Source organism: Amblyraja radiata, chromosome 1 (assembly GCF_010909765.2).
Source record: "Amblyraja radiata isolate CabotCenter1 chromosome 1, sAmbRad1.1.pri, whole genome shotgun sequence".
NCBI classification, from domain to species: Eukaryota; Metazoa; Chordata; class Chondrichthyes; order Rajiformes; family Rajidae; genus Amblyraja; species Amblyraja radiata.
Genome location: NC_045956.1, coordinates 19,395,721 through 19,413,894, shown reverse-complemented (window position 1 = coordinate 19,413,894; position 18,174 = coordinate 19,395,721). Strand labels below are relative to the sequence as shown.

The 18,174-nt window shown below is 43.0% G+C and overlaps 1 protein-coding gene across 1 annotated transcript in view; it reads left to right on the top strand.

Moving 5' to 3' along the window:
- The window catches only part of etfdh (electron transfer flavoprotein dehydrogenase), a 36,108-nt gene that overhangs the window by 1,013 nt on the left and 16,921 nt on the right, over positions 1-18,174 (top strand). The window contains exons 2-5 of the mRNA XM_033018405.1: positions 4,840-4,986; positions 12,706-12,935; positions 14,111-14,192; positions 14,405-14,523. Coding sequence (XP_032874296.1) covers positions 4,840-4,986; positions 12,706-12,935; positions 14,111-14,192; positions 14,405-14,523 — 578 coding nt within the window. The remainder of the gene's footprint in view (positions 1-4,839; positions 4,987-12,705; positions 12,936-14,110; positions 14,193-14,404; positions 14,524-18,174) is intronic.

The following is an 18,174-nucleotide window of genomic DNA, read 5'->3' as shown; positions in this document are numbered from 1 at the left end:
GAATTAAACGGATAATGGTAGGAAAAAAAATAACACTTTCAGACCAAACTTGCCATCAGCACTTGGAAAAAAAGGAAATAAACAGATTTTAAGGTGAAAAGATAATTGGAGTGAGCATTTCAAAGCTAAAAATGGTCAATTCTTGAGTGGCCAAGTCAATCACCCGATCTGAACCCAATTGAGCATGCCTTTTATATGCTGAAGAGTTATCAAAACATGGAGGGGACCGAGGGACACAATTTTTTGGTAGCCACGCGCGCATGCGCACACTCTCTCACATACATACACACACACACACACACACACACACACACACACACACACACACACACACACACACACACACACACACACACACAGCCACAGCCACACACACACACAGCCACACACACACACACAGCTTTGGAGGCTCAATCCAACGCTAAATGCAGCTCAACTTTGCCTGTCTCACCGGGTTAACTACAGCCCTGTCTGGACTGACGGAACACCAGTGCTGCTTCTCCGCGCTGGCCATATTTCCCGCAATTCCAGGAAGGGCTGTAGGCTCACCTGGCGGAACAGGCAGAGTTGAGCTGGGTTGACTGTGGGCCTGGGAGCACCTCGCCCGTCTGACTCCCGACCAAAGATCCTATAGCGGAGGATCTTTGCTGCCGACCTCTCTGGCCACCCGTGGGGGCGGGAGGGGGGGCACTCGGGACAGCGCCGGAGACCCGGCCGGGATCGATCCTGGCTGCGGATGAGGTGCAGGTCTGTGTGACGTCTCCCTCCTCCAATCACCGCACTCTATCCTCAGTCCCACCCCCCCACTCCTCCCTCCTCCAATCATCGCACTGAATCACCATGTCCCGCCCCTATTGCCTGCTGACCGACGTCTCTCTCGTCCAATCGGCGCCCTCGATCATCAGTCCCACCCCCACTGACTCGCGGAAAGTGGAGATTTCACCGGGTTTTAAAATCCAGATTACAAAACCTTGGGGGGGGGATGTCCCCCACCTCTCAAAACATGGGGGGGGGGGGGGGGCGTGTCCCCTCTGGCCCCCCTGGGTTTTCTGCCCCTGCTGAAGAGAAAATTGAAGGGGACAAGCCTCCAAAACAAGCATAAGCTAAAGATGGCTGCAATACAGGCCTGGCAGAGCATCAGCAGAGAAGACACCCAGCAAGTGGTGATGTCCATGAATCACAGACTTTGAGCAGTCGTTGCATGCAAAGGATATGCAACAAAATACTAAACATAACTACTTTCATTCACATGACATTGCTGTGTCCCAAACATTATGGTGCCCTGAAATGAGGGGACTATGTATAAACACTGCTGTAATTTCTACATGGTGAAACCAAAATGTATCAAAATTAGTTTGAAGAAGGGTCTTGGCCCGAAACGGCACCCATTCCTTCTCTCCAGAGATACTGCCTCTCCTGCTGTGTCTCTTGTTTTGTATCTATCTTCGCCATCACATTTTTCTATCATCTTGGGAAAAGCTGAGAATTCATGAACAAAATTAGAGCAAAGTTTGTTCCATGCAACATTCATAAATGTATAGGAAGGAACTGCAGATGCTGGTCTAAACTGAAGATAGACACAAAATGCTGGAGTAACTCAGCGGGACAGCAGCATCTCTGGAGAGAAGGAATGGGTGACGCTTCGGGTCGAAACCTTTCTTGCATGCTTTATCTTATCCAAAGTATCTGCGATATTCATGGCATTGTAGATGTGTGACTTCCAAAATTCCCTTCTGCTGCATCGGTTACTTGACTAGCTTGAGAAAATGTCTTTTGTAGGTAATCTTTAAAAGATACAATTATACCTTAACTCAGAGCTGCTGCATTTGTGGCAGTATACAAACTTTGACATTTGGATGAACATAATCCAAATATGTAGGACGCTGTGGGGTATTATTAAGAATCAATAAAATCCTGAATGTCAAATTCATGGAAACACATCAGGAAACGCATCGCTCCACATCAGGAACAAAATAGTCTTGAAATAAGGGCAAAGTCACCCATCTAGACCAGAAGAGATTGCTTCCAAATTCCATTCAGAGTCCAAAGATTCTTGGATGGATAAAACAAAGTTCAAGTTTAAAATCTCCGACAGTATTTCCACCAAGCAATAGGGTTGTCTCTTGCTGGTTTATGCACTGGAGCTGTCTGTTCCTCTCTTGTAATATGTGTACGTTGAGGAATACATTTCCAATATAATGCAGACTCATGACTCTCATCCACATTGAATTCCTTTGGCACAATATTTCCCTCTCTAACTATCTAAGCTAAACCAGCAGCAAATTCATTCACTGCTGCATAGTGGACATGCTGCCTCCCTTCGCATTGTAATCTTGTACAAATTAGCCCTTGCTTTAAAAGATACAAAGTGTTGGAGTAACTCAGCAGGTCAGGCAGCACCTATGCAGAGCATGGATAGATGATGTTTCGGGCGGGGACCCTCGTTTTAACGGACTCTTTTATAATGGATTTTGGTTATAACGGGCAGACCTGCTGACCCACCCCCTGCTTGCACTGTCTCCCCAGCTCCGCATTCCAACACTACTCCGAGCTTGTAAGATGCACCAGTAAGCCCTTCACCCACTGCACCGTCCAGTTGATATGGCTGTTGTTGTGACTCGTGTTGTAACACCCAGGAACTGTGCTTACTTCAGGCCGCTGTAGCTGACAGGACGCACTTGGTCACCATGGGGTTCCCTCCCCTCCTTTGCTCAGGCTTCTTTCTGTTGGCCATCGCTTTGTCCACTTGGCCTCTTCCCCCCCCCCCCCCCTTCCCCCGCTGCCTCCTTCTCCTGTCACTTTGTTCACTCCGCCGCTCCTTCCTCCACCGCTGCCTCCTCTTTTTCCCATCACTTTGTCCACTCCGCCTCCCCTCACCCTCCAACGCCGCCTTATCCACCTGAGTCGCTGAGAAGCTCCATCTTGGAAGATGTCGGCGACTATGGAGGAGAAGCTATTTAGCCTGTGGTGAAAACACTCAAAGATCAAGGATACTCACATTTCAATAGTTAAGATGCAGTATGCAGACAAACGCTTGCGTTTGAGCATAGAGGCCAACTTCTAAGCTATCACTGACATTTTCACAAAAGCCTGAGGATGGGCTTTAAACCCGAAATCTGCAATATAAAAGTGGTCTTTCATTTTCCTGTTATTGCATCACACTTCTCACTGACAATAAAAGTGTAGTGAGAATCTGAAAAAAGTGAGACTACATTCAATATCTTGGGATGCACTTCTCGGCAAAGCGAGGCATTTATAATGAAACTCGCCTTCAATGTCCTTGTTACATGTGGAAACTGTCTTCAATGTGCAAGGACAATCGTTAGGACATTTCTCTATAGGGCAAAAGAGTATTTGAAGACCACAATCTCAGATCCAGCATAAAATACATGGTTCAAGGGCAGCAGAGAACCCTACCGTCATGAACTGAAACCTGCAGTACCTATCACAGGCATCCCAAGACAGTTGATAAACTCACCAATGTTGCCTCTACAAAATCCCCCAAATTTATGGGAAGTTTCCTTTCAAAACCTATTTCTCCTGTATTTTAAGCGTGATTACATTCAGTTGGCTGCAGTGGATATGTCACATCTATCACGTGTCCCAAATCAGACTTCCGAAAATGATGCCCTCTTCTGAGATCTGCCATGGAAGGAGATTATCAGGTGGAAAGCGGAAAAGATTTGAAGATAGACAAAAATGCTGGAGAAACTCAGCGGTTGAAGCAGCATCTATGGAGCGAAGGAAATAGGCAACGTTTCGGGTCTGAAGAATGGTTTCGACCCGAAACGTTGCCTATTTCCTTGGCTCCGTAGATGCTGCCTCGAACGCTGAGTTTATCCAACATTTTTGTCTATTTCGATTTTCCAGCATCTGCAGTTCCTTCTTAAACAAAAGATTTGAAGATGTACCTGAAGTATCCTTGAGAGGGCGCCCAACACAGGCTACTATTTGCGTGCTAGCTGCAGATGCGGATCCACAAACTCACATTACAATCGCTCCACACTCTTAAATCTGTATTCATACAGCAAGATTTCCCACTTTAACTATGATCTGCTTATCTTTCCACTGTAAATGGATCGATTGTAATCGTGTATTGTCTTTCTGTTTACTGGTTAGCATGCAACAAAAGCTGTTGACTGTACCTCGGTACACGTGACAATAAACAAAACTGAACTGAACATCCTCATCGACTCCTGGGAATCTCTGGCTCATGACCAATTGCATAATGTGGAGCATGATGTTGGAAACCATGAGGCCATGTGTCAGACACACACAAGGCATTGCAGAAGGAGTGCATCATCCCACAAGATAAAACACAATTGCAATCTGCTCCATCTGCAAGAGTCTGTGAATCCCATATTGGCTCCATCAGCTACCTCAATCCACAAAACCGACATGGAAATAAGCCATTCTCAATCCTGAGAATCTACCTAAGATCTTGAGTTCTAAACTCCTTTCAGGTTTAAATAAAATCAATCTTATGTTAATACAATAATTCACACTGGGACTGATAGTGGGGATAAACATCTTGAAATGTTTTGGATGAAAAATGAATCCAGTCAAAGTTTAGCTTTAGAGTTGATCTCAATATGCATATAAGCATTCTCACCAAATCTGAGCTGTAAACAAATACTTACTTTGTGCGATGCATATTTGCATTTGGACAGAGTAATTTTAGAGAACGATGGTTGGCATTAGTATAATATGATTTGTAATGGACCTAAAGATCAAATTCTTTACATGGCATACTTAAATCAGCCGTGGCAGAGTCTCATGTTGAATATCTTGAATGTGTACTTTTGAAAATCTGTATGTTAATGTGTTTTTCTTCTGCAGTACACAGATGTCTATGTTCTGTCAACACAGTACAGAGAGGATCTCTTCTGTCCTTGGTTCATGCGGAAAGATATGTTTCCTCTTCAGTTTCCCATGTCACGACACACTACACAATCCATCCACGGGATAAAGATCCACGATGGAAAGGTAATTGTCATGGAGTTTGAATTGTATGCTGGGAAAATTAGTCCGGTTTCATGCTAGCTTTGAGGATTTATGATTTTAAATTTATTTTGTATCCCTCTGCAATGCAAAATTAAGCTTGCTTTCCTAATATTTAAACAGATGATAGTAAAAGAACAGTGAATCCTTGCCTTCATTCAGGATATAGATTCTTGTTTGGTTTGGTGTATTGTCATGTGTACTGAGGTACAGTGAAAAGTTATTTGTTGTGCATCATCCAGTCAGCAGATCATGTCACCATGAGAACAAACATGAAGAATAACTAACAATGAGCATCTACAGTGCGAATTTGTTTTCTTATATTTGTTACTACAGGAATACAACACCATAACTGGCTGAATATAGTTATACAACTGATTTGATGTACAAAGATTTATTTTCCATTTTCTTCATAATCATAAAAATACCCATATCATCAAATAAATAATGTATCTATAAGATGGAGTCACTATTTATAAACTGAATTATTTGTATTGCATTTTGCCTGATGTTTCTACAATTGTTTCCGTTTTGGACAGAAATGGAGAGCCAGTAAGACAAATACCACAACAACTACCCAAAGTAACTTTAGTCGCACAAAAAAAGCACCCCTTGGCTTAGTCTTCCCTTCAGGTACCCAATCTCAGACTCTTCCCTTTCTCTCCATCTCAACTGCAGGAGATTGGCTAACAATAAACATTGGTTATAAGTTTATAAACTCTCACAATATCTCAACTATCTTCCACCCTAACTTCTGATAAGAATATCTCTCCACCCTTGTCAGTTTTGGTCTATTGACAAAACTTTTCACATTGATGCCTGAGATGTCTTCATTCTCTTAAGTCGTGACTTCTCCAGTTGACATTACTCTTGACCATATTTCAACTATTTCCTATACTTTTGGTCTTCTGGACCGCGTAAGGATGGCGTACCCCTGGTCCTTGTCTTCTACCCACCTGCCTACACATTCAATGGATCATTCTTTGCACTCATGCCACCTCCATCAGGGTTCCATCACCTAAAAGATCTTGTCACCCCTCTCCTTTCAGTATTTCAAAAGGGAATGTTTCCATTGACTCCCTGTTCTGTTCTTCTGTATCACCAACCACTCCCCTTCTTACAGCCCTTTCCCATTTAACTGCAACTGCCACGCCTGTCTAACTTACTTCCTTGCCACCGTCCGTGGATTCAAGCAGCCCTTGCAAAAGCAGCGATTCGCTTGCACTTCCTCCAATCTTGGGAACTGCATTCAGCATTCACAATGTGGTATCTTGTACATTGGAGAAACCAAATGCAGATTGGACGATCACTTTGGGGAGAATGTGCTATTTGTCTGAGGGGGTGACTCGGATCTCTCTGCTCTCTGCCATTTTAATTCTCAGTCTCATTCGCAAAACAAGGGCTGCAGTAAGTTTAAGGAATAGTACCTATCCTTTGATTGGGTACATTGCAGCCTTCTGGACCCAATGTTGAATTCTATAACTTCAGTTAACTCACTTTTTCTCACAGCATCATCTCATCGGCAAGTTGTCTATATTGACCCAGTTTTTCTCGCTTCACTAGCACAGCCTGACTTGCGAAGCATGACCTGCAGACATACATTTCACCCCTTTTTAAATGTTTGTATTCATACTCTCTAATCGTCCTTTGTCTGATAGCATTTTGTTCCACTTTTCTTTTCACTGCCCCAATTAACCCATCAAGTGGATGACCTCTACAATTTGCCGGTCTTATCAGAGATACTGGCCCTATCAAGATATACGCTTATCCTATCCATTCTTCACCAGCTTCAAATTAACTTGTTGTCTCTCTTATTTCCATTCATAGTTCTGACTAAGGGTTTTGTTAACATGTTAATATGTTAACTTTGTTTTTTGTTCCCGCAAATGCTGCCTGATCTGCTGAATGCTTCCAATATTTCCTGTTTGTATTCTATATAGTACTTAAGCTAATACATTCATAGCAATGCACGATTGGTTCAGGCTGCCTCCTACAATTGTCTATATGGATGAGGCACTTTGTATGTGAATATCTCATCCTATGGTTTTCTATAAGGATACCTTCCATGTTTCCTTATTTCCCGTGAAATATAATTGAGCTTTGTTTGGCACATCAGGAGCTTAAAACAAATAAATGGGTTTATATCCAATTTGTGTAAATTATTCTAAAATGCAACGTATATTTTATATTTAACCTTCTGTCCCACCAGTATGCCAGCTATTTCTAGAGTTGTATTTAGTTTAATAGAACTCCCTTAGTCTACAGTGTGGTCATGTTATTGGGAGACATGTCTTTAATTAATTAAGGTTCTCGGGTAATGAGTAGTTCAGTTTTAGACTGTGGCATTTTACATTTGTACGGTTGTTTATGTGTAGCAATTGCCGGAAGAGTTTTCCATCCTATGACCGGTTTTGGTTGTCAAAATACAACGTATCGAAATTTAATTGTATATCCAATAACCATAATGGTCACAGCTTTCGAAGGAAGCAATGCAGTATTTCCTCCTTAACATTGACACTTTAGATTTTGCATCTTACATCAACGTGTTGTAGCTGCTTTTAATTCCAGCTGAAATAATGTGTTTTTGAGAGATTATTTGTCAAAAGGGCAGATGAGTGCATCCTCACTTAATCTTTATTCCTTTAGATTTATTTGTAAACAAGATACCATGAGGGGATTAGATGGGGTAAATGCATAGTCTTACCCGGGATAGGCGAATCAAAAACCAAACAATATTTGTTTAAGGTGAGAGGAACACGATATGAGAAACAGAAATGAATCTCATACAACAGAAAGACGGCTAGGTATTAATAGCATTCAGCTGTCAGCATAATGGTGATTTAATATAGAACACACATGCAAACTTTTTAATGTGCTTATACCCAAGTATTGCCTAAGCAAACAGTCCAATACACCTTGTAGAAACAAGGAACTGAGATGCTGGTTTACACAAAAGGACACAAAGTGCTGCAGTGACTCAGCAGTTGAGGCAGCGTTCCTGGAGAATATGGATGTGATGTTTTGGGTCAGGACCCTTATTCACACCAATACACCTTTCTAGGAATCTAGAACATTAATGCTACTACGTCAATTAGTTTTTATTATTATTTATATAATTGAGGTCAATCTTCCAACTTCTGATGAGGACACCCTCCTGGGTCGTGCATAACATCTCCCACATCTTCAGTGCCCAGATGGAGTCATTTTTATTGCTGTCGCTGCTACTATTGTTTCTACAACTTAAATATAACTTTAAAATCCTAAAAGATGTATAATGAGTGGTCCACTTGTTAAGTTTGCTTGACAGCTTCTTTCATCACCAAACAGGCATTCTTTACCCCACATTTCTGCCTGGTTCCTTTTAAATTTATATATCATATTTTTAAATTCCTGGAAAATGACAGCAGTATTGAAGGCAACACATAACATGAAGGTAAGCAATATGGTAATCCATAAACCTAGTGATTTTTAATTTCCTGCCCGTAATCATCACCAGGATACCTCATGATCACTGATACAATAACTCCATGTTGCTTCATTCTGTGCTGAATCTTTTACCTCTGAATAATAACACGAGACTGCCCATGATCAACCCCATTTTGGGGACATTGTAAAGTTTTTCTAACTTCACTGAATCATCCAATGCGATGGCCATGATCTGTGTTCACCAGAGAATTTGCTTTCTTGATTCTGTGAAGCCAAGCCAGTCTCAACTGTCTGTGACTTGCACCCTATGTTGATTGGTTAACAATGGCTTGGATAGTCGAGCTCCTGTTTCACAATGCCAGTAATCTGGATTCAATCCTGACCTTGGGTGCCACCTGTGTGGAATTTATGTGTTCTCTCTGGGTGATTTTCCTCTGAGTCTCACATAGAAACATTGAAACATAGAAAAGTGAGTGCTGGAGTAGGCCATTCAGCCCTTTGAGCCAGCACTGTAATTCAATATGATTATGGTTGATCATCTAAAATCACCGGGAATTAACCTGGTGAATCTATGCTGCACTCCCTCAAAAGCAGTAATGTCTTTCCTCAAATTAGGAGACCATAATTGTGTATAATACTCCAGGTGCAGTCTCACCAGGGCCCTGTACAACTGCAGTAGGACTTCCTTGCTCCTCAACTCAAATCCTCTCGCAATGAAGGCCAACATGCCATTAGCTTTCTTAAATGCCTGCTGTACCTGCATGCTTACTTTCAGTGACTGATGTACAAGCACACCCAGGTCTCATTGCGCCTCCCCTTTTCCTTATCTGACACCATTCAGATAATAATCTGCCTTTCCTATTCTTGCCACCAAAGTGGATAACCTCACATTTATCCACATTATACTGCATCAGCCAAATCACGCAACCTATCCAAGTCACCCTGCAGCCTCATAGCATCTTCCTTGCAGCTCACACTGCCACCCAGCTTTGTGCCATCCGCAAACATAAAGATGTTATATTTAATTCCCTCGTCTAAATCGTTTCCTACTTGCCACCAAAGTGGGTAGCCTCACATTTATCCACATTATACTGCATCTGCCCACTCACCCAACCTATCCAAGATTCCCTGCAGCTTCATAGCATTCGTCTCGCAGCTTACACTGCCATGCAGCTTTGTGTCACCCGCAAACCTGGAGATGTTACATTTAATTCCCTCGTCTAAATCGTTAATATATATTCTAAATAACTGGGGTCCCAGCACCGAACCTGGCGGCACCCCACCCGTCACATCTTCTCCATATCAAGGGGTGGGCTGGTTAGCAGATCAATTGACCAATGTAAATTATCCCTAGTCTTCTTCTTTTCGTGTCTTTGAAGCTGGTTGACTATATGACAGTTTCCCATTCCTTTACACAGTCCTTTGCGTTTTTGTTGAACACTGCAAGATCCTTTGAGCTGCACTGGTTGGGTAGTAGGGGGCAGACAAGGCAGTGCTGCATTGTATGGTCCTCTTCTCCACATTCACAGGTGGTTTGGCCAGTTTCATAGCCCCATCTGGCCATGGCAGCTTTTGATCGCCCTGTTCCTGTTCTCAGGTGGTTGAGCGTCTTCCACTGGACCCATGGTGCTTCTGAGCCCGGAGGGAGGGCTTCAGAAGGAGGGATACCCATGTCAGTAGGAGGGGGGTCGTCCTCAAGCCTTTTTGTCCATAGTTGGAATCTGGTTTCTTCCCGTGATGTTATTAGGGGCTGGACATGGCTGAGAAAGCTTCTCCTGGACTTCAGCCGTTGGGCCGGGGGTACACGTCCGTAGAGGAGGTGGCGTTCATCACTGGTGGCCTTGGTCATCTCTACTCGGCTGGCGACTTCCCGTCTCACATCAGCAGGGGCAATGCCAGCGAGGAGGTGCAGGTTGTTTATGTTGGTGGGCTTCAAGCAGCCAGTGATTGAGCGGCAGGTGTTATTCAACGCTGGGTCTAATTTCTTGGTATGGGATGATCTCTCCCAAACAGGACACGCATACTCCGCAGAGGAGTAGCACAGGGCCAGAGCAGTAGATCTTAATGTGTGTGCTGTGGCTCCCCATTTGGAGTTGGTCAGCTTCCGGAGGATGTTATTTCGGGAGTTAACTTTCAGTTTGGTGTTTTTGACGTGTTCTTTATAGGAGAGAGTGCGATCCAGTGTTACACCGAGGTAGACAGGGTTGGTGCAGTGCCCAAGAGGTGTTCCAGACCATGTGATGTTAAGGGGTCTGTTTGCTTCCCAGTTCCTGAGATGGAACGAGCAGGCTTGGGTCTTCGCAGGGTTTGCGTGTAGGTGGTTGCGCTCGTAGTAGAGGTGTAGCTCATCTAGGGCTGAGGTGAGATTCGCTTCTACAGCTTCAAACGTACTCTCTTGGGATGTTACACAGAGGTCGTCGGCGTAGCTGAACCGCTCAGTGTTCTGGTCCATTGGCTGGTCATTGGTGTAGATGTTATATAGTAGTGGAGCCAGCACACTACCTTGAGGCAAGCCATTCCGTTGTCGTCGCCAGCGACTTTGCTTGTTGTTAAGGACAACATAGAAGCGCCTATCTTTCAGGAGGGCTCCGATGAGGTCCGTGAGTGCCAGGTCTTTGGTATTCTCCAAGATCTTTTTTAGGAGGAGGCGGTGGTTCACAGTGTCATACGCGGCAGACAGATCAACAAAGACGGCTCCTGTCACCAGTCCTTTCTGGAACCCGTCTTCAATGTGCTGTGTGAGATTCAGAAGTTGACTTGTTGTCGATTTGCCAGGTCGGAATCCAGCTTGTTGAGGGATGATGGTTGGTTCAGCGACTGGGGCAAACCTGTTGAGGATCCCTAGTGTGTAGTTGAGTGATAGGATTATTTTCAAGTTGGGAGGGGGGGGGGGGGGGCGTGTAATTAGGGGGATACATTGGGAGAATAGGTTACAGGGAAAATTAATGTGGGAAGGGAATTGCTTTATGAGCCAGCATAGACTCCTTAGGCTGAAGAGCCTTCTATGTCATAAGAAAATGTAATGGCAAGTTTATTTTTCTTTAATGAGATCTCATTTGGTTGCAGTTACAAAATTCTGCTAATTCTAATTTACTTTCAATATTCAACTTTTTATTTAACTGAGAAGATTCTTTCATGAATGCAGAAACAATAATAGCTATAGCTTGATTGTTTATCAGCAGAACATATTTAATAAGTACTAGACTAAGTGGGACCCGTTGGGTACCAGCATCACACGGGAGGGCTGGTCAACAACGCAATATTCCACCTCTCCACCAATTCCAATATTACTCGCCAGTGTGGGGGGGGGCTGTCTGTTGCGCTAGTATGGGTGTTGTGGGCCGAAGGTACTGGTTTTTCCAGAGGGCTAGTATAGACATTGTGGGCCGAATGGATTCTTGGGCTGGCAGCCAACTGTTGCAGCGATTTTAAACCCAAGCCAAGGCAAACAATTTGGCTGCAGCCACCCGACAACCAAAATTAATTTTGTGAACACAAACTTGTTAAAAAGGCGAGGCAAACAATTGGGCAGCAGCCACCCGACAACCAAAATTCATTTTGTGAACACAAACTTGTTAAAAAGACGAGGCAAACAATCGGGCAGCAGGCACCTTACAGCTGCATCGAGGGGACTCACCGTGGAGTAGACTTGCGTTCAGTGTTATTCGCAGCTCAGAGATCCGTGACCCTCTCGCTTCCTGGGTCTGGCAGAGACTGAATGAGGGACTACACTTCCGGGTTTTGTAGTCCCGCCCCCCTGCCGCCAGCAAGGGCAGCAGAGAGAATGGGGAGTTTTTTTTAAACATTAATATCTCTCTGATTTTTCATCGATGGGAAAAATCCTCCAGTCCCAGAAGGCGGAGGGGGGCTGTGAGCGTTGTGGCCAAAAATGGCAGCGTTCTCTCGGAAATCACACCACAGCGAGCCAAAAGCGGTCAAGATCAGTCTTTTAGTAATAGAGATAAGCTGCATCCCGTAGAGAGAAACAATATTTAACAAAGACAGCAGTCAGTGTAGGAAGAAATTCAGATGTTGGTTTACTCTGAAGATAGACACAAAATGCTGGAGTAACTCAGCTGAACACACAGCATTTCTGGAGAGAAGGAATGACCCGACCCGGATCTCGACCCAAAACATCGACCATTCCTTCTCTACAGAGTTGATAGTCTATTGTATCTATCTTTTTTTTTGCCATGTTTGTTTCGTCATATTTTTGCAAATATTCAAAATAAGGATGATTTCATATTTCTTATTCTAGTATTGCATCTTTTTTCTAAGGGGTCAGCATGGAGCGATTCGCTGATGAAGCTGATGTAGTAATAATTGGTGGAGGTCCCGCTGGCCTATCTGCAGCAATCCACCTGAAGCAGCTGGCTGACAAACATGGCAAGGAAATACGAGTGTGTGTGGTGGAGAAGTCTGCACAGCTTGGTGAACATATCCTTTCAGGTGCATGTCTGGATCCAAAAGCTCTGGACGAGTTGTTCCCTGATTGGAGGGACAGAGGGGTGAGGAAATTGTTTATATTTATTGCAAGTTTTTTATTGGCTTATTGAAAAATTACAATTTCTAGATTATGCTGCAATACTAATCGATTTGATGTGGAAAATATCAAAGGTTTACTTGTAATAGAGCGGTTGGGTACAGTTTCTATATGGTATAATATGACAGATAATATATTTGATTTTGGTACTGCAATTTTGAGGCAACTCAGTAGTTAGAACTTCGTGATTGTAAGTCCGCAGGATCCCGTGATGGAGCTCTCGGTCAATCTCCAGCAAAGGCCTCCAACTCCTCAATGTTAGGCTGCAGTGAGGACGGAGATACGATACGGAATAAATCGCATCTCCGTCGAGGTAAACAATGAGAAAAAGTTTCCTCCAACTCCCCCTCCCCTACCCCCCACATAAAACAAGCTAAAGAATACTAAAAAACATACATTTAGCACATCAAAACAGACACAAAGAAGGAAAGGTCAGACAGTTGGCGTGGCAGACATTACTGGTGCCAGCCGGTGGACATTGCAGGGATATTGCCAGGATTTGTGGGCCTGAGATATATATAGGGAGAGATTGGGTGGGCAAGGACTTGGAGCGCTGGAAGTGGATGAGAGGTGATCTTCTAGAAGTCTATAAAATCATGAGGGGAATAGACGGGGTAAATGTACAGAGTCTTTTAATCTGTAATGGGGAATCAAGAACCAGTGGACATGGGTTTAACATAGGAGGGGAAAGATTTAATGGGAATCTGAAGAGCACATTTTTGTACACAGACGGTAATGCTGCAAATCATGTAGGAACATTTTCTCTCTGTAGAGATTAACATGATTTGGTAATGCTGAGTAGTGATAGCAAATGAAGTTAACTTTCTGAACATGCTGATTTGTTGTGGCCAACCAGAATTTTTTGTAATTATTAATTTTCTACACTCTTTCCCCCATAAAGTTTGGTTGGGTCAATAAAATGTTTTAATTCCTTAACAACAATCACCAGTAAGTTAAATTGAATATGATTTATGAAAAAATATTTGAGCATATCTTGCTGCTGGTTTTGAAATCTCAAAATCAATATTATCATTGTTATTCAGCTCAGAAATACCTAAGAATCATAATTGTTATTTAAAGGTTATATCTTTAGATTTATAATGAAACATATTGATTTTTTAATGTGCATGCACCTAACAGGCCCCTCTGAACACTCCAGTAAAGGAGGATGTATTTGGTATTTTGACAGAAAAATACAGAATTCCTGTTCCATTGCTACCAGGTATAGTAAACGTTTGTAACCTTTTTACGTCAATTTGCAGAGTGGAACAAGGGTTTTTAAAATATTTCATATTGTTTGTAAATCTGGAAGCATGTATTTATTGGTCAGATATTGTACATCTCAAATGTTCCTTCCTGCACCACCTCGCAATGTATGCATTTGAAAATAACTTTCTTTGGTTAAAATATTGATTTGTCTCCCAATTCTTGTAGGTCTTCCCATGAGGAATCATGGAAATTATATTGTCCGTTTGGGTCACATGGTCAGATGGTTAGGAGAGCAAGCAGAAGAACTTGGTGTGGAATTATATCCAGGATATGCAGCTTCTGAGGTGAGTAGCAATTAAAGTTTAAAATATGTACTTATTAAAAATATATTGTGAACATATTTTATGTAATAATACGTATTGTTTAGTATCATGCTACATTAGGATTTGGATGCCCTAAGGTGTTTTACAATATAACTGGGGGTGGGGGGAGGCACACTGGCGCAGTGGCAGAGTTGCTGCCTTACAGCGCCAGAAACATGGGTCCCCTGTCCAATCCTGACCACGGGTGCTGTCTGTACAGAACTTGCACGTTCTCCCCGTGACCTGCGTGGGTTTTCACCAAACTTTTCGGTTTCCTCCTACACTACAAAGATGTACAAGTTTGTAGGTTAATTGGCTTGGTATAAGTGTAAATTGTCCCTAGTGTGTAGGGTAGTGTTAATGTTAAGGGATTGCTGGTACGGACTCAGTGGGCTGAAGGGCTGTTTCCGCGCTGTATCTTTAAACTTTAAAAAAACGAAACTGAATTGTTGATGTGTTTTCCTGATGGACTACTTGAACTGTCCAAAATATTTTATGGAATTAGACAGCATACCGAAGGTTCATTTCTCTAATTTGATTTGTGTCGAAGTCCAGTCTGAGGTAGCAATGGGCCAATGTACACGGGTGCTTTATTTTCATGGTTAGTCGCAGTAATAGTACTCTAAATATTATACTGATATTATTAGGCCAATTAGCCTAAAGTCTACTGTTTGGAAAAACCTTCTGTACCTTCTGAATTTTGTAGTCGGCAGGGCAGTACTCTAGGCATATCGCCAACTTGGACAATTTAACATTTTATCAAGCCAATTTGGAGCCAATGTTAAATTGTCCTTTGGAGTGTGGGAGGAAACCGAAGTTCTCGGAGAAAACCCACGCAGATCAGGGGGAGAACGTGCAAACTCCATACAGACAGCACCCGTAGTCGGGATCTAACCCGGGTCTCTGGCACTGCATTTTTGCTGTAAGGCAGCAACTCTACCGCTGTGCCACCATGACTGCCAGAATTAGACTGCCCAAATGTCAGAATTAATAATTAAGAAAGTAATAGAGGCACATTTTGAAAATATAATATAATCAAGCAGAGCCTTCATAAAGGGGAAATCATGTCTAATTAATTTATTAGAATATTTTCACGATGTCTCAACCAGAGTGGATTGTAAGAACATAGTTTATGCCTTAAACTAGTTTATTAAGTCTAAACTATTTAACTAAGTGCCTCAAAAAAATGATTAATCCATAAGATTTCATGCTGCTGGAGCTGTTGTACTGACATGGTTTTAGGATTCGTTAAGAGAAGACAGGTAGCGGCAAGAGGGGGCGAGAGGTGATTTTCTGGATGGTTACTGATGACCAGAGGTATATCACAGGAATCAACACTGGAATCACAACTGTTTACAGTATATACTAGACTAAGTGGGACCCGTTGGGTCCCAGCATCACACGGGAGGGCTGGTCACCAATACTGTTAGCCAGTGGGGAGGGGGGGGCTGGGCTGTCTGTTGCGCTAGTATGGGTGTTGCGGGCCGAAGGTACTGGTTTCCAGAGGGCTAGTATAGACATTGTGGGCCGTATGGATGCTTGGGCAGGCATCCAACTGTTGCAACGATTTTAAAAGCCAAGCCAAGGCAAACAATTGGGCTGCAGCCACCCGACAACCAAAATTCACTTTGTGAACACAAAGTTGTTAAAAAAAAAAAGGCGAGTCAAACAATTGGGCTGCAGACACCCGACAACCAAAATTCACTTTGTGAACACAAACCTGTTAAAAAAAAGGCGAGGCAAACAATTGGGCTGCAGACATCCGACAACCAAAATTCACTTTGTGAACACAAACTTTTTAAAAAGGGCTGCAACCACTTTACAGCCGCATCGAGGGGACTCACCGTGGAGTAGACGTGCCTTCAGTGTTATTCGCAGCTCAGAGAGCCGTGAGCCGTGACCCTCTCGCTTCCTGGTTCTGGCAGAGACTGAGTGAGACACGACACTTCCTGGTTTTATAGTCCCTCCCCCTGCCGCCAGTGGGGGCAGCAGAGAGAATGGGGAATTTTGTAAAAACATTAATATATCTCTCATTTTTCATCGACGGAAAATATCCTCCGCACTCATACGGCGGAGGGGGGCTCTGAGCGAGGTGGCCAAGAATGACGGCCGTAGGTGGCAGCGTTCTCTCGGAAATCGCAGCATAGTCGGCCAAAAGCAGCCAAGATCAGAGATTTAATAATATAGATTAACAACTTGGAAGAACGAACAAATGTACGTTAGACAAATTTGTGGATAACACAAGGATCAATGGAAAGGCGAATTGCAAAATATTATGTAAATGGAGAATAACTGCAGAAAACAGATTTGGTGGTCCTTGTGTACAGAGCATGGAAATCTGGGAGAGAAATAAGGATCAACATTCTATTCACCCCTAGTACCTAGTTTACGGAAAGCTAATGACATTTTGGGCCTTTTTTCATGGGATTTGAAAATAAAAGTAGAGAAGCCTCACTGCAACTGTTACAACTAAGCAATAATAAGACTAGATAAAGAGTACTTTGAACAATTTTGGTCCCCCTAGAAACAGAGATTGTTAGATTGGAGGCAGTTCAGCGAAGGTTCACTAGAATGATCTATGGTTATAGATGGTTGCCCTACAAGGAAACGTTAAACAAGTTGGGCTTCTACTCGTTGGTATTTAAAAGGTTGAAACATGTAGATTTCGTGGAGGGAGGGGTATGGGGTAGCGAGGTGTAGGAAGGAACTGAGAGGATGTGTCCTTTCATGGGAGAGTCAAGGACCAAAGGGCATGTTCTCAGAACAAGGTAATGACTATATTAACTCAATCATTGGGTATATTTCAATTTGCATCAGTAGATTTTACGAATAGTCAAGGAATCTAGGGAATTGTAGGTTAGGGTGTGGAGTTGATGTGGAACTTCATAGTGAAGCATATAAGCATCTGGATAAACAGGGTCTGATTAGGAACAGTCAACATGGATTTGTGCCTGGAAGGTCATGTTTGACTAATCTTCTTGAATTTTTTGAAGAGGTTACTAGAGAAATTGACGAGGGTAAAGCAGTGGATGTTGTCTATATGGACTTTAGTAAGGCTTTTGACAAGGTTCCTCATGGAAGGTTGGTTAAGAAGGTTAAACTGTTGGGTATAAATGCAGGAATAGCAAGATGGATTCAGCAGTGGCTGAATGGGAGAAGCCAGAGGGTAATGGTGGATGGCTGTTTGTCGGGTTGGAGGCAGGTGACTAGTGGGGTGCCTCAGGGATCTGTGTTGGGTCCTTTGTTGTTTGTCATGTACATCAATGATCTGGATGAAGGGGTGGTAAATTGGATTAGTAAGTATGCAGATGATACCAAGATAGGGGGTGTTGTGGATAATGAAGAGGATTTCCAAAGTCTACAGAGTGATTTAGGCCATTTGGGAAAAATGGGCTGAAAGATGGCAGATGGAGTTTAATGCTGATAAATGTGAGGTGTTACACCTTGGCAGGACAAATCAAAATAGGACGTACATGATAAATGGCAGGGAATTGAAGAATACAGTTGAACAGAGGGATCTGGGAATAACCGTGCATAGTTCCTTGAAGGTGGAATCTCATATAGATAGGGTGGTAAAGAAAGCTTTTGGTATGCTAGCCTTTATAAATCAGAGCATTGAGTATAGAAGCTGGG